Source organism: Ranitomeya imitator, chromosome 4 (genome assembly GCF_032444005.1).
Source record: "Ranitomeya imitator isolate aRanImi1 chromosome 4, aRanImi1.pri, whole genome shotgun sequence".
NCBI lineage: Eukaryota > Metazoa > Chordata > Amphibia > Anura > Dendrobatidae > Ranitomeya > Ranitomeya imitator.
Window position 1 is genome coordinate 624,006,099 of NC_091285.1, and position 19,251 is coordinate 624,025,349.

A 19,251-nucleotide genomic window follows, 5' to 3' on the forward strand; every position below is an offset into this window, starting at 1 on the left:
GCTCTACATACAGTGATTTCAAGTCAACACCTCGAATCTCATCGGTTCATCGGGTTTTCACCCTGGAAGTCACTTGTTCGAGCCATCGGTTGTCTACTTCTTGTAGCCCAGTCCTACAAGTCAGCACTACCTGCATGCCAGAAATCTTGTAAAGGTTGGCATCACTGCAAGCATGCGTTTACCGCTCCCAACCTGGAAAGAGCCAAGGTTACAATACTTCATGTTATGCAAAGCATGTCCAATGTCCTTTGGGACAGATGGAGAAAGCAATATCTCTCCACCCTGCAAATCACGACAAAGTGGCAGAAAGACCGCCCAAACATCCAACCTGGCGATGTCGTTCTCGTCAAGGACAGTCACATCAAAACGAGTGGTCACTTGGCCTAGTCACCAATCCCTTTCCCAGCAAGGATGGGAAGGTGCACAAAGGTCAGAGTGTGTGAGCTTGGGGGAGAAAAAGCTGTTCCTCAGGCCAGTTACTAAACTTGTATAGTTATTTTCCCCAAAATAACCAAATAGTGGCATCCATTGATGCCAAGCAGGGAGTGTTCTGCCCATTAATGTGCAGCAAGTTAATTCACAATGTAGTACCAGTTGTCACCATTAGAAGTAATTAGGTACACATATATCCTGTTCTTGTATTCAGGAGCATTTCACTTTAAGCCCTGTGTTCTGACTAGAACCGCCACCCTGGTTTCCCAGGCAAGAGTAGCCATTTTCCCCCGGGCCTTGAGTCTTACACACGTGTTCCTGGCTCTCTCTTGCAGATCATTGCTCTTGATAAGCGGATTCCGGTGAGGCGCAAATGTACTTACATGTGTGTGTTATGCATGAATCTGTATATGCAGCCACCGTGCAAAGGACTGTGTAGTTAGGTATATTGTGCAATGCATCTTGCACTTTATTATAATGCCTTTGCACTGCTTATAGATTGCATTTCTGTATAGAGCAGAACAGTGTTGCAGCATGTACTTGCCTTAGATAGATATTATAACTGCATTCCTGTGTTGTAATGTTACTGCGCAGCCTCTGTAATGTGAGTTACTGATTTAAATGCACTCTGTATCATGCTTTTGTCTCTGTTATTTGCCAGTACTGATACACTATTTATTCCCTTTGTAGTTTTTACCCATTATCGTCCACTGTTCGTCATCTCAATAAATATAGACTTTAGAATCCATACAGTCTGTTTACTGAGAAGTGGATGAGGGTTAGCCGTATGCTGAAATCCACACGGCACCATACGGAAGGCAGAACACCCACCCTATTTAATAAAAAATGTTTACGTGTCTAACACTTTTTTGTGGTTTCAGCCAGGGCCATGCAATATCAATCTATTAATTATATATATTTTTTCTTTATTCCACAGCACCGTCTGCAGCACTCGGGAGCCTGCAGTGTTGAACCCTTCTGGGGCGATCCCTCAGGAGTCCACCACTGAGGGACAGTTTGACAGTCCCGGCCCATCTTCACCTTCCCAGCCTTCCCTCACATCTAATCCCTCGGTCCCATCCACCAGTGCAGGAGCATCGTGGCCGACTGAGTTGCATGAAGCTGCTGGTGAGGATATAGCTTTTCCTTTACCCCACCCTGCTGACCCTGCTGCCACCTCTAGAACACCTGTGGGTTCTGGGCGGCAGCGCCAGAGGGGTCAGGAAAAGAGCTATGCACCCAAGTTCTTGCATCTGAATGCAGCCTTCCAGAACTGTATCAAACTGTTGTCTGAGCAAATGACTGCAGAATTTAATTTGCTCAGCAACAGTATTCTTGAGTTGCACACACGCCTGGATAGGATGCATTCAGATGTAAGTAAATCACCAAACCACTCCTTTTTCCGGGCAGTATTCGAGCCCATTGACAAGCTATCTCCTGATCAGCAGATGCATGTAATGCAATTGTGACAGCTTGCTCTAGAGCATGTTAGCTCCCAAGCCCCTCCACCTGCCCCGATACTTCCTCCACCACCTGCCCCCTCCAGCCACTCTCCCTCCTAGACAATACCAGCATCCTGCCCCGTGCCAGCATCCTGCCCTGTACGAGCATCCTGCCACATACCAGTTCCCAACCACATCATCCACACCTCCACTCCCTGCCCAACCTCTACTCCTTGCCCACTACCACCAGTCTCCTTCAACACCCATCATGCCCCAAGCACAACTTTCTTCTCCACCCACCACCTCTTCTGCCTCCCAATCCCTCCACTCCACCTCTCAAACCTTCCAAATTCCCAACACTACTCCCGGTTTCATGTCCACCCGTTCTCTTTATTTCTCCACCCCTTCACCTGTTTTACCTACTGATCCATCACCACCACCATCACATTCCTCTCTCCACACTCCCAAAGTTGAAGTGTCCCAATCTGACAGCCCCTCCAGTATTATCTCCACCCCACACTATTTAAATGTATAAAGATTTTGTTTGTGAAAAATTTGTCAATAAAAACACAGTTTTTTGGTATACAAATGTTGTCTTTCATTTAATTTATAAGGAGGTTAAATACTTTGCTTAAGACAAGGTACAATAATATGGGTAAAGAAGGTAAAATACTTTGGGGTAACCCAACCAGGTACAATACTTTGGGTAAAAAAGGTACAATACTTTGGGTAAAGAAGGTCAAATACTTTTGGTAACAAGGTACAAGACAAATTTTTCAAACTCTCTCATTCTACCAGTCTACTCTTCCTTGAGGTGAAATAAAGGATTCAGCAAATTTGTCCCTCATTCTGGAAACTGACACAGAACTTCAATAAGTAATGTTGTGATAATCATGCAAGGTGGTTTCTTCAGAGTGGTCTTCAATGGAAATCTCCTGATCAGCAGATGCATGTAATGCAATTGTGACAGCTTGCTCTAGAGCATGTTAGCTCCCAAGCCCCTCCACCTGCCCGATACTTCCTCCACCACCTGCCCCCTCCAGCCACTGTCCCTCCTCTCCCTTCTAGACAATACCAGCATACTGCCCCGTGCCAGCATCCTGCCTCTTGCCAGCATCCTGCCCTGTACAAGCATCCTGCCACATACCAGTTCCCAACCACATCATCCACGCCTCCACTCCCTGCCCAACCTCTACTCCTTGCCCACTACCACCAGTCTCCTTCAACACCCATCATGCCCCAAGCACAACTTTCTTCTCCACCCACCACCTCTTCTGCCTCCCAATCCCTCCACTCCACCCCTCAAACCTTCCAAATTCCCAACACTACTCCCGGTTTCATGTCCACCCGTTCTCTTTATTTCTCCACCCCTTCACCTGTTTTACCTACTGATCCGTCACCACCACCATCACATTCCTCTCTCCACACTCCCAAAGTCGAACTGTCCCAATCTGACAGTCCCTCCAGTATTATCTCCACCCCACATGTGGAGTGCATATAGTCAAAGGGGTAATCCCTGTATTAACCTCTTGTATGCAAGTGGGGTACTTCTTAGGTTCACCCCTTATATGCGAGAGGCCTAATTACTGCTATACAGCCTGTACAATAGCCTTCCTTTAACGATCCGACTCTTGTGGACAATCATATAGCGGCCTATACTATATCCATCTCCTCTACTCCACGTATCACAGCTATACCAGCGTCACTGACTTATTAATACAGAATAGAACCTTCACCAACATTTGTCAGGTCTATCCGTTAATCATACATGAGACCCTCTTTCAGTCAGCCTCCGGGATCAAACAGCTTCCGGCGGCGCGTCTCTAAATGCCGGGCCCTAGCTCCCACTAACTCCTTCTCTCTGCTTCCAGTGCCCAGCCGCCACCTCTCCTCCTGCGGGCACGGCCACGCTGCTTGCGCAGGGGGACCTGGAGTCACTGTGTCAGATGGGAGCGCTCTACAGCTTCACCCAGCCCCTAACACTGTGAGTGGCTCCATGGCGACTGGGACGCTCTGGTCTTGCGGCGTCCTCTTAGCTCCAGGGCTCAGGGGATGCTGCGATCCGAGCCCCCCCCCCCCCCGCAGTAAATGCCCCCCGCAGTCACCGCCCACTCCCCGTCGCATCATCCTCTGGCCCCGCCCACCTCCACACTGGACATCCAGCAATAAGACTTCAGGAATGGATCATCCATGGCCGTTCCACTGCTTCCCTCCGGCAGGCGCAGCAGCCCTGCCTGCATGGGGGAAGGCAGAGACTGGATCGAGGTCCCTCAGTGACTCTGCAGAGCGAGTCGTTCAGTCCATTCCGACCGATCCACGTGCACCGCAGCAGAAGCAAGCCAGCAATAAAACGGAATGGAACGTAATCGCACCAAACACTGAGACACCCCATAACTGCCCAAACAGTAACCAATAAAGACTGTACAATAACCCCTGCCCTCCCACATACGGCGCATAATATAGTCTATAGTAATCAAGCTGTACCTCCCATATTAGGCAGCACACCGCTACCTGCATCGACCCCAAACGCAGCTTATGAACCCCTCATTGCGACACCCCCGTTAGCAACAGCAGTCCCAGGCTTAGACGACGCAGGACCTCCCTCTCCTCAGACTACGCACGTCACTGGCTGTCGGTTGGGGGGACCCATCCCTATCTCCCAGGGTCACTATCTCCCCGGGCTTCCTGCCAACACCAAAGCACCGCTACAGCGGGAACTGGAGTTGTCACTCGCGATCAGGCAAACGGCTGTCTCCAACAACCACGTGCTGGTCATTAGCTACCGGCCAGGGAACCCAATCTCCACCTCCCTGGGCTTCCTGCCAACATCAAGTCATCGCTGCAGTGGGAGCCGGAGTTCCTCCACCCCCCGGGAAACACTCGGCCTGCGTCTGACAGCGGCGAGGGTTTTGATATCAGCAAGTGATCGCTACGGCGGGAGCTGGAGTTCCTCCACCACCTGGGAGGCACTCGGCCTGCGTCTGACAGCGGCGAGGGTTTTGATATCAGCAAGTCATCGCTGCAGCAGGAGTACCTCCACCCCTTGGGAGACACTTGGCCGGTGTCTGACAATGGTGAGTGTTTTGATCTCAGCGAGCACCTCACCATACACAATGAATAGCGAATTAGTATCTACTATCAGGGCGCTAGTTCACCAGCTCACTCGCCCAGCGTTCCCCCGTCAAAGGTAGCCACTCGAGCACACAACAGAGATCAGATGTCACGTGCTCCATCACTGACTGACAGCCGGAGTGAGTCTTAACCCTGGGCTACCAGGCAGTCCAACCAACAGTAGCTGGAGTTCCTCCATCAACCGGAGTCATTCTGCCAGAATCAGAAAGCGGTGAGTGCTTTCCTGCTAACGAACTCCCTGAGGTGGGCTCAGTGGACGTTGGAACACGGGTCCCTAAGGTGGACCCAAGAGAGGGTGGAATATGGATTCCCGAAGCGGACTCAACGAACAGTGGATTAAGGGTCCCTGGGGAAGAGCTCAGAGGACAGGAAAACGAATTCCCTGAAATATTACATCAAAAGATAAGACAATAGGTTGAAATAGGTAGAAGGTTGTCCCCCTTTTTAATCATTGCCATTCAAAAATATTAAGAATCCCACCACTAGGCATATTTCCTAAAAAACAAACAAAAAAACTCTATAAATATTCGCTAACCCCATAATGCAAATCCGTTAACAGCGCAATCACTCAAATGAAGATTCCGTGACGTACACGTCTCTCAGCAAGGTGGTGGAATTAGTACACAAAGCTGGGCTCGGTGCCCCGCTGGCAAAGTCCGACATAGAGTCGGCATTCTGCCTATTACACGTGCACCCCTAATGCTTACGCCTGTTGGGATACAAGGTGAACCAGCGCTATTATTTTATCTGCCTGCCAAGGAAAAGTTCCATTTCGTGCCACTAAATCGATCTATTCAGTACTTTACTGGACACGGTAGTTCTTATTTAACAGGCGAATTTTTGTTTATGAGATCCAAAAAAGTCTAAACTCTGCTCCTTCCTCCCAAAGAATTTAAATTTGTATCTCAGCACTTCAGCGTGATGCTATTACCTGAACAGATAGTCGGCCCATGTAACGTACCGCCTCTCTTAGGCACCGAAATAGACATCAATTTCCCTTACTATCAGAATAAATACAGAAAACACCGCTAATAGTGGAAAACTTTGGCGAAGTTAGGCTATGTGCACACGTCAGGATTTCTGGCAGAAATTTTCCTGACAAAAACCGGACATTTCTGCCAGAAATCCGCGTGCATTTTTTCGCAGTTTTGATGCGGTTTTTGCGCGTTTTTGATGCGTTTTTGATGCGGTTTTTTTTGCGTTTTTCCAAATGCATAGAATAGCGGGAAAAACGCGAAAAAAAACGCAAAATTAATGAACATGTTTTTTTTTTACCGCAATGCGTTTTTTCCCCGGAAAAAAACGCATCATGTGCACAAAAATTGCAGAATGCATTCTAAATGATAGGATGCATAATGTATGCGTTTTTAATGAGTTTTTATCGCGAAAAAACCTGAACGTGTGCACATACCCTTAAAGTCACCCTCCAACAGACGCACTCCTTACTGTTTGCTGACATCGGCAGAGCCTTCTCTTGCTGATTATCACTGGCAACAAAGGTCATTGCCTAGATGGGCCTTATCATTAGAAGCACTTGCTTCATGAAAACAGACTTACTAGCCTGGAAAGCATACCTTCAATCCTACAACGGACAAAATTCTATCATGGTATAAGAGACGTCACGCAAGGACCTAGGGCTCGCGGTAGGGGAAGTATCAAAAGTGGTTTTGCATCAATCTCCCCCCGCCCCCCCCCCCCCAAAAAAAAAAAAAAGAACAAAAAAAAGGGCAGCTAGCCGTAATTATGGACGGGGCCATGATCCAGCCCTGTCAGAAATTTTTGCAATAGTATCTTCTGTGCAGAGCCATGAGGTACTGTCAGATAACACAAACGTCCAATCTTAACCAAAGGTCTGAACCTAAAAAACCTCAACCAATATGTCTTCTGTATCCACGCCTTTATTTGCGCTTCGACGCCGACTGTCACTAGTATTCTTGAATAACAACATCCGGCGTCGAGCCAGAGTAACGTGGAACATAGGCAATAATCTTGATAACTCAAATTTTATCTTCTGATTAGCAGGCCTTCAAAGTCCTTCTCACCAAGGCGCAAGCATTCCTCCATCCCCATGGGACATAATGGCCAATCACTTATGCCCTTAATCGACGGTTCGGTTACACCAACTACCTGGAAGGTCTACGGTAAGAGGTGAGGAGAGTGGCTCTCTCTAATTCACGGTAGGTCGATCGATAAGTGCGATCTAGCGAGTTACGAGGCGTACGTAGAATATCTGAATCAGCTCAGGAAAGGAGGAGGATCGGGTACATCAGCGCAACGGCATTTATCAGGACAAACCCCCCCCTTCTATTTCAACTAATGGGCTGGGCTGGGTGAATGTCTTCACCCTATACAATGGAGATTATTTCACGATATTATCACATCACAATCTTCTTATCAGTGGCAAGTCGCTCGTATCAGCAGTCCTCGCTATCTCTTCGTTTGCAGCACACTGCGCATTAGTGATTTGTTACAGCGGTCACAAAAATCAGAGTCGGAAGGCGGTTTAATCAACGAGGATTTAGTAATTCGCAGCAACGCTCTGCGCACTCACGTAACGCGATCTCGCTGATAGAGGTACCTGGGTCCTGTTTAACTCATCCAAGGGACCAATATGCCCTCATAAAAGGAGGACGAAATGCAGACAAGGGGCTGCTGTAATTCCTAATTTTTTCCCAAATATATCACCTGACTTCCTCAAGTAACACATCTTATCTCTTACAGGGTCTGCAAGCCCGCAGTTTTAGTATTAAGCCATTCTTATGTCTAAGGTGCGAGCAAAAGAGCCGAACTACGGCCAGGTGGAAAAGATCTAGGCTGCCTGGGTCTAACATTCAGCTGTAGAGGTAGCTGAGGTCTCCAATGCCAACTTACGTTCCCAGAAATAGTTAACATTGCTAAAAGGGCCGGTGATATTAGTGTTACATGCCGGTGGCAATGATCTGGGCATGCAAAAGATTGCTGAGCTCTGTACAGTGATGTCAACAGACGTGGAGCTTTTTATCTGTTTATAACCGGATATGATAAGGGTGTGGTCGGAGACAGTGCCACGAGCCATCGGGCATGGAGCTAAGGAAGCAAAAGTCAAAGAGAAATCAAGAGGGGGCGTGGCCTATCTGCTGATGGAGTAGGTCGCACAGAGTGGGAGCTCCTCAGCCAGGAACCTCAAAGCGGCACACTTCTACCTCTCAGGTGTCCTCTCCTGCCTTCACGACATCGGTGCTGGCTCCCGGAGCGTCGGTGAGTGCATGGGGAAATCCAGAGCGTCCAACCGCGATCCCCCTAGGAGAATTCCCGACTTCTTTGCAGCCACCCCGCAGCCACCGCCGGAATCCAAGATGGCGCCGTCCTCCCCCAGGGCTTCCCGCTCCTCACAACGCAACGCTCAGGCGTCGCGGTCCGGCGCTGCGGCGTCGCATCCAGATGGAACAGCGCTACATTCGGACGCAGCAGCGTCGCATTTTGGCGGAGCAGCGTTAAATTCAGGCGACTCGGCGTCTGACTCAGCTGATGGTCCGGTGACCGCATCTCTCCTTAAAGGACTGCTTGGGGACCTTAGATCCTCCATCCAAGAGGACTTGCGTTCTATGCTGGCTGAGCTAAGAGGAGAGGTGGCAGAGCTGGGCAACCGCACGGACCACCTGGAGCGCAAGATGGCGGAACTGGTCTCCTCTCATAATGAGCTCTGGGACGCACATGAATCCCTGCAAACCCTAGCTGCTAAAACCCACGCTAAAGCCCTGGACCTGGAAGATAGGTCCAGGAGAAATAACGTTAAACGAGAGGCATCGAGGAATCTGTCCTGGCAGGGGATTTGAAGCCATTCCTGCAGGACTTTATGGCGGCAGCCTTACCGCAGTTCGCGCCAAAGGACTTCATAATAGACCGCGTGCATAGGATCCCTAAACCCTCTGGCCTGGGGCCCTCCATTCCCAGAGATGTGCTGGCGCGCATACATTTTTTTGAGATAAAGGAGGACTTCCTACAGGCCCTAAGGAGAACCCCAGCGCTTCCTGAACGATTTGCAAACATCTCAGTCTTTCCGGATCTCTCTCCGGGCACTTTGGCTCTGCGGAGGACCTTCGCCCCCTACACTGCCATCCTCAGAGAGAAAGGCATCCTGTATCGCTGGGGATTTCCGACGAAGCTGCTCATTCGCAAAGATGGATCAATCACTACCTGCCTAACTCCGTCCCACGCGGCTTCGGCTCTCGCTAAATGGGGACTCCCGACTCCGGACTCCTCGAGTGCCGTGAACATTCCTAAGCATGGGTCTGACGGAGGTCCCAGGGCCCGTATCACACCGGACTGGGAGGAGGCCTGAGTCTACTGTATCTTTGGTTCCTGGCTATTTTCCCGCACGGATTTACTTGGTTTTTCTTTTTTTTTCCTTTTTTAAGCTGCGTTGGTTTCTCGCTTGAGAGCTCCAGCAGCATCTGTTTGCCCCATAGGTGAACTGTTTTTTTGATTCTCACCTTCTGGACTCAGGATATTCCTGAATGGACCTTGGTCCGCTGGTTTTTTTGTTGTATGTCCTGTTTGTTTCCCTATGTTCTTTCTCTCCTGTTTCTGTTTTGCCCTTTCTTATGTCCTACTATATTGACCACATGTTTTCTTTGCCTTTGCTCAGGTTATCAGTGTCTGAGGACTGTAAAACTGTTCTTATGCCTTTTCAATGAGTATCTCACTGTATTCAATTAACGTTAATGGCCTCAACTCGCCGGGTAAGAGGTCTGTGGTTTGGCGTCAGTTGAGCAAATCCCGTCATGATATTTTATGTCTCCAGGAAACGCACTTGCTGGAATGTGATAACTCCAGAATGCAATCAGGTCTGTACCCGCATCAGTTTTTTGCCAATGGCCCGTCAAAAAAGGCGGGTGTAGCCATTTTCTTCAGCAGGTCCAACTCCTTCCAACTGGTTCGATCTATTTCGGATCCATTGGGTAGATTCATTGTGGTGTTGTGTCTCATTAATAATGCCCCATATACTATTGCCTCGATATATGCCCCTAATGTAGGCCAACTTAAGTTTTTGGAGGGTGTATTCAAAACTCTTAATGATATTCAACATGGGCACAAGCTGATAGATGGTGACTTCAATGCCCCAATGTCCAAAGTCCTTGACTGCTCTGCCTCTTCACTGTCTAGATGTGAAGTCGGGCCTCTAGCTGACTCTTTCCACTTGCATGATGTCTGGCGGTACCTGCGCTGCGGTGAGAGAGACTACACATTTTTGTCTCCCAGACACGGTTCTTATAGCAGGATCGATTTTGTGCTGGTGAATGACGTGGCTCTCCCTCACTGCATCGCAGCAGATATTGGCAGTATCACCTGGTCGGATCATGCCCCGGTGTCCCTTACCCTGAAGGACCCCTTGGCCATCAGACCCCCTGCGCGTTGGCGCCTTAATGCCCACCTCCTGGCTGACCAATCCAATTCCCAATGTATAGAGGAGGCCTTGGGAGAATTTTTTGCCTCTAATGACACTCCTGACATTGGTGACGATACCCTCTGGTTCGCCCACAAGGCGGTGATTAGGGGTCACTTCATCAAGCTAGCGGCAAAGGCAAAGAGGAAATACAATGCGGCACTTCAGGTTGCCTTAGACGAATTATCTCGCCTGGAATCTGCTCATAAACTTTCTCCTACTCCAGCGCTTCTCTCTGACCTTTCTAAAGCCCGCATACATGTTCGCAATCTCCTCCTTCATAAGGCTGAGAAGGCCCTGAGGAAAACCAGAGCCAAATTCTACACAATGGGGGATCGAGCGGGCGCTGTTCTGGCTAGATGTGTTAGGAAGAGAGAGGCCCAATCCAAGATCCCATTCTTGCTCCGGTCTGACGGCTCCCAGGTTCGCAACCCGATTCAGATTGCGGAGGAGTTTGCTTCTTATTATTCCTCGCTTTATGACCTCGGGTCTGACCTGGGGATTCCTCAACCTACGCGGGAGTCAATTTTGGCGTTCTTGGAGAGGGCTAATCTCCCCTCGGTCACTCAGGAGCAGCTCTCCTTCCTAAATTCCCCCATTGTCGAGTCTGAACTCTCGCAGATTATCAGAGAGGCCAATAAGGGTTCTTCCCCGGGGCCTGATGGCTTTCCCTTCTCCTACTATGCTCAGTTTTTTCCTGTCCTTGCCCCCTTTCTGTTGCGTCTTTGTAATAATTGGCTGGCGGTTGGTAGTATTAGGGCTGAGGGGTTGGAGGCTGCCATTGCGACTCTCCCCAAACAAGGGAAACCCACAACATCTCCGGGGAACTTCCGCCCGATAGCACTCTTAAACTGCGACGTTAAGATCTACGCAAAAGTCTGGGCCAATAGATTGTTCTCAGTCCTTCCTGATCTCATTCACCCCGACCAAGTTGGGTTTGTTCCTGGCAGACAGACGAGGGATGGTACCAGACGACTGATAGATCTCTTGGATGTGGTGGAGAGGGGGAGTCTCCCCAGTGTATTTCTGTCGCTCGATGCCGAGAAGGCGTTTGACAGAGTGCACTGGGGCTATATCGAGCTCACATTGGAGAAATTTGGGCTTACCGGGCAGATTAGCAAAGCGGTTATGGCACTGTATTCCAACCCATGCGCGTCGGTTCGATCGGCGGGATTCGGGTCTCGAACGTTTCCTATTAGGAACGGTACTCGTCAAGGCTGCCCCCTCTCCCCTATCATCTTCGCTCTGATCATGGAGCCCTTGGCCGCCATGGTCAGGCAGTGCGCGGACATAAGGGGAATTGCGGTGGGGGGAACTGAACATAAAATTGGTCTTTATGCCGACGACGTGGTCCTGACCTGCACCTCTCCCTTAACTTCATTGACTGCAATCACCACCATCCTATCTGAGTTTTCGGCGGTTTCATATTATAAACTTAATCTCACCAAATCCACAATTTTCCCCCTCTTCCTCCCCCCCCCCTTCAGATTCAAATTCAATCTCAATATGCTTTTATTTGGGCTCCCTTGGGCTTTACATATCTGGGCATCAAGATTACTAGGCTAGATAACATAGTCCGAGTAAATTGCGAAGAAACTCTTTCGGAGGTCAGGAGGGGCATGGAGCAAATATCAAGCGCGTCTCTCTCGTGGATGGCCCGCATACAAACGGCGAAAATGCTATTCCTCCCCAAAATAATGTACCTCTTTCGGTGCCTTCCCCTTTTTATCTCCTCGAAGTTTATTTCGGCTTTTCAATCTTTGATAGACCGATTTATCTGGAATAAGAAGCCCCATAGGGTCAGGCGTCGGATTATGTCCCTTCCGTACTCCGCGGGGGGGTTGGGAGCTCCTGCGGTCCAGGCGTATTACAGGGCGGCGATCCTTGAGCCCCTTAAAATATGGTGGGAGGGGAACTCATGTTTGCCCTGGTTTCTGATTGAATCCCATTTTGCTCCCCAAAACTCGCTTAGATTGCTTTTGGAGCTCCAACTACTTCAAGTTCCTCCTGTGGGCCCCTGTCTCCGTTCTATTAGGAACGCATCTAAACTGTGGGCGCTCCTTAGCACTTCTCTCCTAACATTCATGTTTGACTATGTCTCTTTGCAGGCTGTGGAGTGTGCCATTGTCCACATTTCTCTTTCCTCCTGGACGAGGCGTGGGGTGCACCGGGTGGCGGACCTTTTCGGCTCGGACGGTCTCTTGTCGTTTGAGGACCTTGCAGGGAGATTTTCCCTCACTGGGTCTGACTTCTTTCAATACCTGCAGATTCGCAGCTTCCTCAGATCGTGGCGGTCATTCGGTGCACCCCCGCCTCTGACAGAGGACCCGGCCCATAGATTCTTCAGACCATCCGCCATTGTGCCACATGGCATCTCCATAATTTATAAAGCCCTCATTTCATTTGGTTCTACTGACAAACTTCCTTTTATGTCTTCCTGGGAGTCAGCGTTGGGCTTTGAGGCTTCCCTGGAGGATTGGCAATTTGCCATGGTACACCCTTCTAGGTTCTCGTCTTGTTTGGGCCACTTGGAGCAGGTGAAAAAAATTCAGCTCCACTGGTACCTCACCCCCGCCCGATTGGCGAGGGTTTTCCCGGCTACCTCTCCGCGCTGCTGGAAGGGATGTGGCGCCCTTGGGTCCTCCTCTCATGTCTGGTGGTCGTGTCCGCAGGTCCGGGCCTTCTGGCGTGAGGTAGAGACTTTGATTGAGGATCTGATCCGTATGCCCCTTGTTCTGAGTGGCCAACTCGCTGTCCTGGGCATCTCCCTCATCGATCTCCCTGCCCCCCTGCGCCCCATAGTTTCTAATATCCTAGTGACTGCTAGGCAATGTATCGCGAAGCATTGGAAGACCTCCGTTTCCCCCTCCAGAGCAGAGCTGATCTCCAGGATTGATTTACATTTTTGTTATGAGGTCATAATGGCGGGGGGTCTATCGAAAAGAGCTAAGGTCCTCTCGTGGTGGGACCCTTGGACGTCCTCGCCATTTGTATCCCAGTCTGCCCTTTCCCTTATTTAAACTGTTTGCTCCTACAATTCTGCTCTTGTTTTTTGGTTTTCTGTTTATTTCTTCTATCCTCTATGTGACACTGTATTTATGTATTTTGTATTGATTACATTGTGGTCCTTAATACGGTATGCATTGGATTTTTCCCCTGATCCCCCCTTCCCTCCCCCCCACCTTCCCTTTTCATTCTGATATGTTGTTTATTGTGAAAAATGTTCAATAAATACTGATTGGTTAAAAAAAAGAGAAATCAAGAAGAAAGATCAACGCATGGATAACAAAATTTGTAAAGGGAAAATATGGCATCGTTGTTGACCGGCTGGAAGGAAATAACTCGGCACTATTGAGACCAGATGGAATTCACTTCACGGACATTGGTCTCCTCATATTTCTATCAGGTTTGCAGGATGGAGTTGAACAGGCCCTAATGCTGATGTGTGGGGGTCGGAGTCCTGTGTAGGTCATACACATGACCCTCCGTGGCGGAAGTGTAGAGAAGGGCAAAGGTTCGTAGCCGCTCATTGGCTGCCTGCCTGTCGGTCGCAGACAGCTCCTTCGGAAATGAGCCTGTTATGACTTGTAATTGCCCTTCTCTGCATATATACCGTATTTTTCGGACTACAAGACGCACTTTTTCCCCCCCAAAAAGGGGGGGGGGAAATGGGGGGTGCGTCTAATAGTCGCAATGCAGGCTTACCGTGGCGGCAGAGGTGCGGTGGCAGAGGTGCGGCGGCAGAGGTGTGGCGGCAGAGGAGGCGCAGTAAGCGGGGTCCCTTTCTCCGGTGAGGTGATGCAGCAGCCCGGTATGCAGCAGAGCCAGGTGAATCCAGTTGTTATCGGTGGTGGCGGCCATTTTCCCGAGGCCGCGCGTGCGCAGATGGAGCGCTCTGCTTCCCGGGGCTTCAGGAAAATGGCCGCCGCAATCTATATCTGCGCACGCGCGGCCTCCCGCGGCCATTTTCCTGAAGCCCCGGGAAGCAGAGGGCTTCATCTGCACACGCGCGGCCTCAGGAAGATGGCCGCGCCCACCGATAACAACAGGATTCACCCGGCTCTGCTGCTTATCGGGCTGCTGAATCACCATACCGGGGAAAGGGACCCCGCTTACTGCGCCTCCTCTGCCGCTGCACCTCTGCCACCGCACCTCTGCCGCCACGGTAAGCCTGCATTGCCTGCACGGTAAGCCTGGGACCCCTCTCACGCCATACCTCTCACTGCACCTCCTGATCCCAGCACCTCCTGATCCCAACACCTCCTGATCCCAGCACCTCCTGATCCCAGCACCTCCTGATCCCAGCACCTCCTGATCCCAGCACCTCCTCATCCCAGCACCTCCTCATCCCAGCACCTTCTCATCCCAGCACCTCCTCATCCCAGCATCACCCCACCTCTGCCGACACCTTGCCTCCTGTGACCCTACTCTGCCACCGCCAGCCCTCAGGTAAGATACTGTAAATTCGGACAATAAGACGGACCCCCATCTTATAAAAAATCTTTTTTTCTGCAATTTTCACCCCAAATTTGGGGTGCGTCTTATGGTCCGGTGCGTCACATAGTCCGAAAAATACGGTAATTAATAAACTGTGAACGACCTGTTCAACCCATCCATGCTTGTCTGTGTTTTCATTGCGGGATAGGTGGGAAGGGGGGAAGGCACTGTTTACGACACACGGGTCTCCGCAGTCACCACTGCGGAATCCGCACAAACAATTGACATGCTGCGGAAAAAACAACGCTGCGTTTCCACACTTTTTTCCCGCAGCATGTGCACTGCGGATTTTGTTTTCCATACGTTTACATGGTACTGTACAAAGCATGGAAAACAGCTGCAGATCTGCAGCGTCAAATCAGCTGCGTATCCACAGCAAAATCCGCAACGTGTGCACATAGCCTTAGGAATGGACATTGAATCTAGAGTTTGCTTTGCACAAAAAGTAAAGAAAAAGGCATGAACTGCACCTCCAAAAATCATAAGTTGATCTAAAGCCGCTAGGCAAAAATTTATATAAATGAATATGAGGTTTTCAGTTTAACATTCTGATCAGACTATATGTAGCCCACTGCCACGTCACGGCAAACCTCGTAGTGGGTCCTACCACACTAACGGAGCAGAGCCGTGCAGCGACCAGCGCCACAGCGGCAATGCACCAGCAGGGTGGACGGCCTGCACATACAGCAGAAGAGACATTATGCTTCCTTTGTGGGGCACCAGGGTGTGGGAACACTACAGCTCGTTGCCACGACTACCACGTCGGCCGCCTTACAATGCCAATAAGTTGAATGCACGATGCAGCAGGGGCGCCAGGCCCCATAGTGGCCACTTTCTGGGGGCCCCTGGAGGAGCGCGGGCCCTAAGCAGCTGCCCCTAACGCCGGCCTTGTAATTTTATACAGCAGATGTGAAGGGGTTAACTCCATTTGTTCCTGAAACCCAATAGAGCAATGGAATGTGCAAAATTAAATGTGAATGCAGACTAATGACAACAACCACTAAAGCATCACCATGTAATCAGCTCTCCTGCTATAACTTCCCTGTAATTAGTGTTTATTACACTAAGATCAACAGCTCAATACCTTGGGGGGCAACAATCGGCTAAATCATAGCCCTAGATATCTTGGATTTAATGGGCTTTTCTGGGTGATTCCTCTACTATATAATTGTCTAAGGGTCACTTGCGTCTGTCCTTCTGTCTGTCACGGATATTCATTGGTCGCGGCCTCTGTCTGTCATGGAAATCCAAGTCGCTGATTGGTCTTGGCAAAACGCCCACGACCAATCAGCGACGGGCACAGTCCAATGGCAAAATGGCCGCTCCTTCCTCCCCGCAGTCAGTGCCCGCTCCATACTCCCCTCCAGTCAGCCCTCACACAGGGTTAATGGCAGCGTTAATATACCGCGTTATGCCACGGTGTAATGCACTCCATTAACGCAGCTATTAACCGTGTGTGACCAGCTTTTTACTATTGATGATGTGTATGCAGAATCAATAGTAAAAAGATCTAATGTTACAAATAATAATAATAAAAAAAAAGGTTCTTCTCACCTTCCGACGAGCCCTTTACCTTCTCCTTTTGAAACTGGAGAAGGGGAATGGGAGGAAGCTGGTGTACCTAGAGGCATGGACGTCACAGGACAGGACAAAAATTGTCTAGCGAGACATTGATTGCCAGGACGGGACAGGGATTGACCAGCGAGACAGTGATTGCCAGGACCGGACAGGGATTGTCCAGCCAAAAAGTGATTGCCAGGACGGGACAGGGATTGACCAGCGAGACAGTGATTGCCAGGACGGGACAGGGATTGTCCAGCCAGAAAGTGATTGCCAGGACGGGACAGGGATTGTCCAGCCAGAAAGTGATTGCCAGGACAGGACAGGGATTGTCCAGCCAGTGATTGCCAGAATGAGACAGGGATTGTCCAGCCAGACAGTGATTGTCAGGACGGGATAAGAATTGTCCAGCCAGACAGTGATTGCCAGGACGGGACAGGGATTGTCCAGCCAGTGATTGCCAGAATGGGACAGGGATTGTCCAGCCAGACAGTGATTGTCAGGACGGGATAAGAATTGTCCAGCCAGACAGTGATTGCCAGGACGGGACAGGGATTGTCCAGCCAGAAAGCAGGGGGGCTGTAATGGGCGCAGCTTGATGGAAGCCCCCACATGACTGCGTTGCCGAGAGGAGGAGTTTGTAGTTTGAATAATAACAGGGATTGTGCCGGAATTGGTGGGGTTATGAATGGGGGGGGGGGGCGTTTTGTTGGGACAAGGAGGCGGGGGCTAGAAAATGTGCGGGAAGACTTCATTAATGCGGTGCCAGAGGAAGTGAGAAGACCTGTCACCTTAAGCAGGACTTACCATGGCCTCAGTGGACAGCCTGGTCGCGCAGCTGCGAAGAGAAGCACGGTCCAGGAGCGATGGATGGCTGGAGGAGCAGCTCGCCAGGCTGCTTGGAGACAGCGGGAGCAAGGGCAGCAGGACCAGGAGGACGAGGCCGCCGGAGAGGTTGTCCCCCGACATGGCACCGCGCGGCAGACGCAGGCCGCGGAGCCCCTCTGGGGAGCCTGCGGGAGCCGTGGGATGTAGCGCGACAACCCCGCCCGCTCCCCCCTCCGGCGGGAGTCCACCCGGCGGCTCTGCCAACGCGATTTGGCAGCGCGCAGCAAGGACAGGCGCGGCCGGAACGCCAGGGCCGCACCGGAAGTTCGGTGTTATGATAGGCAATTCAGGAACACAATGTACATAGCGATCAGAGCACACACAGTGATCTGACAACAACCCAAAATAACAAAACGAGCTCTGAGATGTGGGAACTCTGTAGACCGCAATTCCTAATCCTCTCCAAACACAACTAGAGGCAGCTGTGGATTGCGCCTAACGCTCCCTATGCAACTCGGCACAGCCTGAGAAACTAACTAGCCTGAAGATAGAAAAATAAGCCTACCTTGCCTCAGAGAAATACCCCAAAGGAAAAGGCAGCCCCCCACATATAATGACTGTGAGTAAGATGAAAAGACAAACGTAGGGATGAAATAGATTCAGCAAAGTGAGGCCCGATATTCTAGACAGAACGAGGATAGGAAAGATAACTTTGCGGTCTACACAAAACCCTAAAGAAAACCACGCAAAGGGGGCAAAAAGACCCTCCGTACCGAACTAACGGCACGGAGGTACACCCCTTGCGTCCCAGAGCTTCCAGCAAAACAAATAGACAAGCTGGACAGAAAAAATAGCAACAAATAGCAAAGAAGCACTTAGCTATGCAGAGCAGCAGGCCACAGGAATGATCCAGAGAAACACAAGTCCAACACTGGAACATTGACAGGAAGCATGAATCAAAGCATTAGGTGGAGTTAAGTAGAGAAGCAGCTAACGACCTCACCAGATCACCTGAGGGAGGAAACTCAGAAGCTGCAGTACCACTTCCTCCACAAACGGAAGCTCCCAGAGAGAATCAGCCGAAGTACCACTTGTGACCACAGGAGTGAACTCTGCCACAGAATTCACAACAGTTCGGCCTATTCCCAGGCGCGACGGGGCTGCGGCGCCCTCTAGTGGATCCAGGACCCGTCGGACAGCAGCGTAGCCAGCGGCGGCAACGGTGCAAGGGAGGAGCCCAGCAGAGACATCAGCGACAAGGACTTCGGAAGCAGGACGTGCAGCGGCGGGCACACCGGGATCACGGTCCCCGAGTGTACCTGGCACTGGAACCGGATGGCAGAGCAGGGTGACGGGCAGGCTGAATACAGCGGTTCAGCAGGGCTCAGGATGCGGAGGTTGCGCTGCGGGTGCAGCAGCCAGCGGGGCCAGTCCGGCTGAAGGGCGCAGAGGACTCCCGACAGTTGCCAGGTCTCGATCCAGCAGGAAGTCAAGGGACCGGAATGATTCACCAGTCTCGGTCCCCCCGGGTGACGTGGAGGCCAGGGGCGCGGGCCTGGGGCAGCAAAGTGGAAGCAGCGACTCCGGATCTGGGAGCGATCATCGAGACGATGGAGAGCAGCGGGATTCAGGAGACACGGCTGGTGGGGACACAGCACCCGCGCAGCCTCGTTAGTATATGTCTAGTCTTTTTCTGGTACCGGGTGGGCTTAGTTGACAGAATCTGGTTACGCAGCTGGGGGGCTGGTGAGATAGCGAGGTCTGGTGGTGCTATGCCGGCTCAAGCAGCTGGGGTGTCGGTTCAAACTGAAACAGGGAAGAGTGATGCGGTGAAATTAGACAATAGGGCGAAAGGGGAGGTTTAAGTGTGTTTTGAGGGTCCTCTCGGGGCCCATTTAAAAAAAGAGGTGAAGGAGAAAATTTGGAAGGATGAAT

General features: G+C 50.7%; 1 protein-coding gene across 1 annotated transcript in view; it reads left to right on the plus strand.

Annotated features, from left to right (window-relative positions):
• Positions 1-18,818: 18,818 nt before the first annotated feature.
• The window catches only part of LOC138674619 (zinc metalloproteinase-disintegrin-like VLAIP-B), a 116,054-nt gene continuing 115,621 nt past the window's right edge, over positions 18,819-19,251 (plus strand). The window contains exon 1 of the mRNA XM_069762435.1: positions 18,819-18,959. Within this exon, the coding sequence (XP_069618536.1) occupies positions 18,819-18,959 (141 nt within the window). The remainder of the gene's footprint in view (positions 18,960-19,251) is intronic.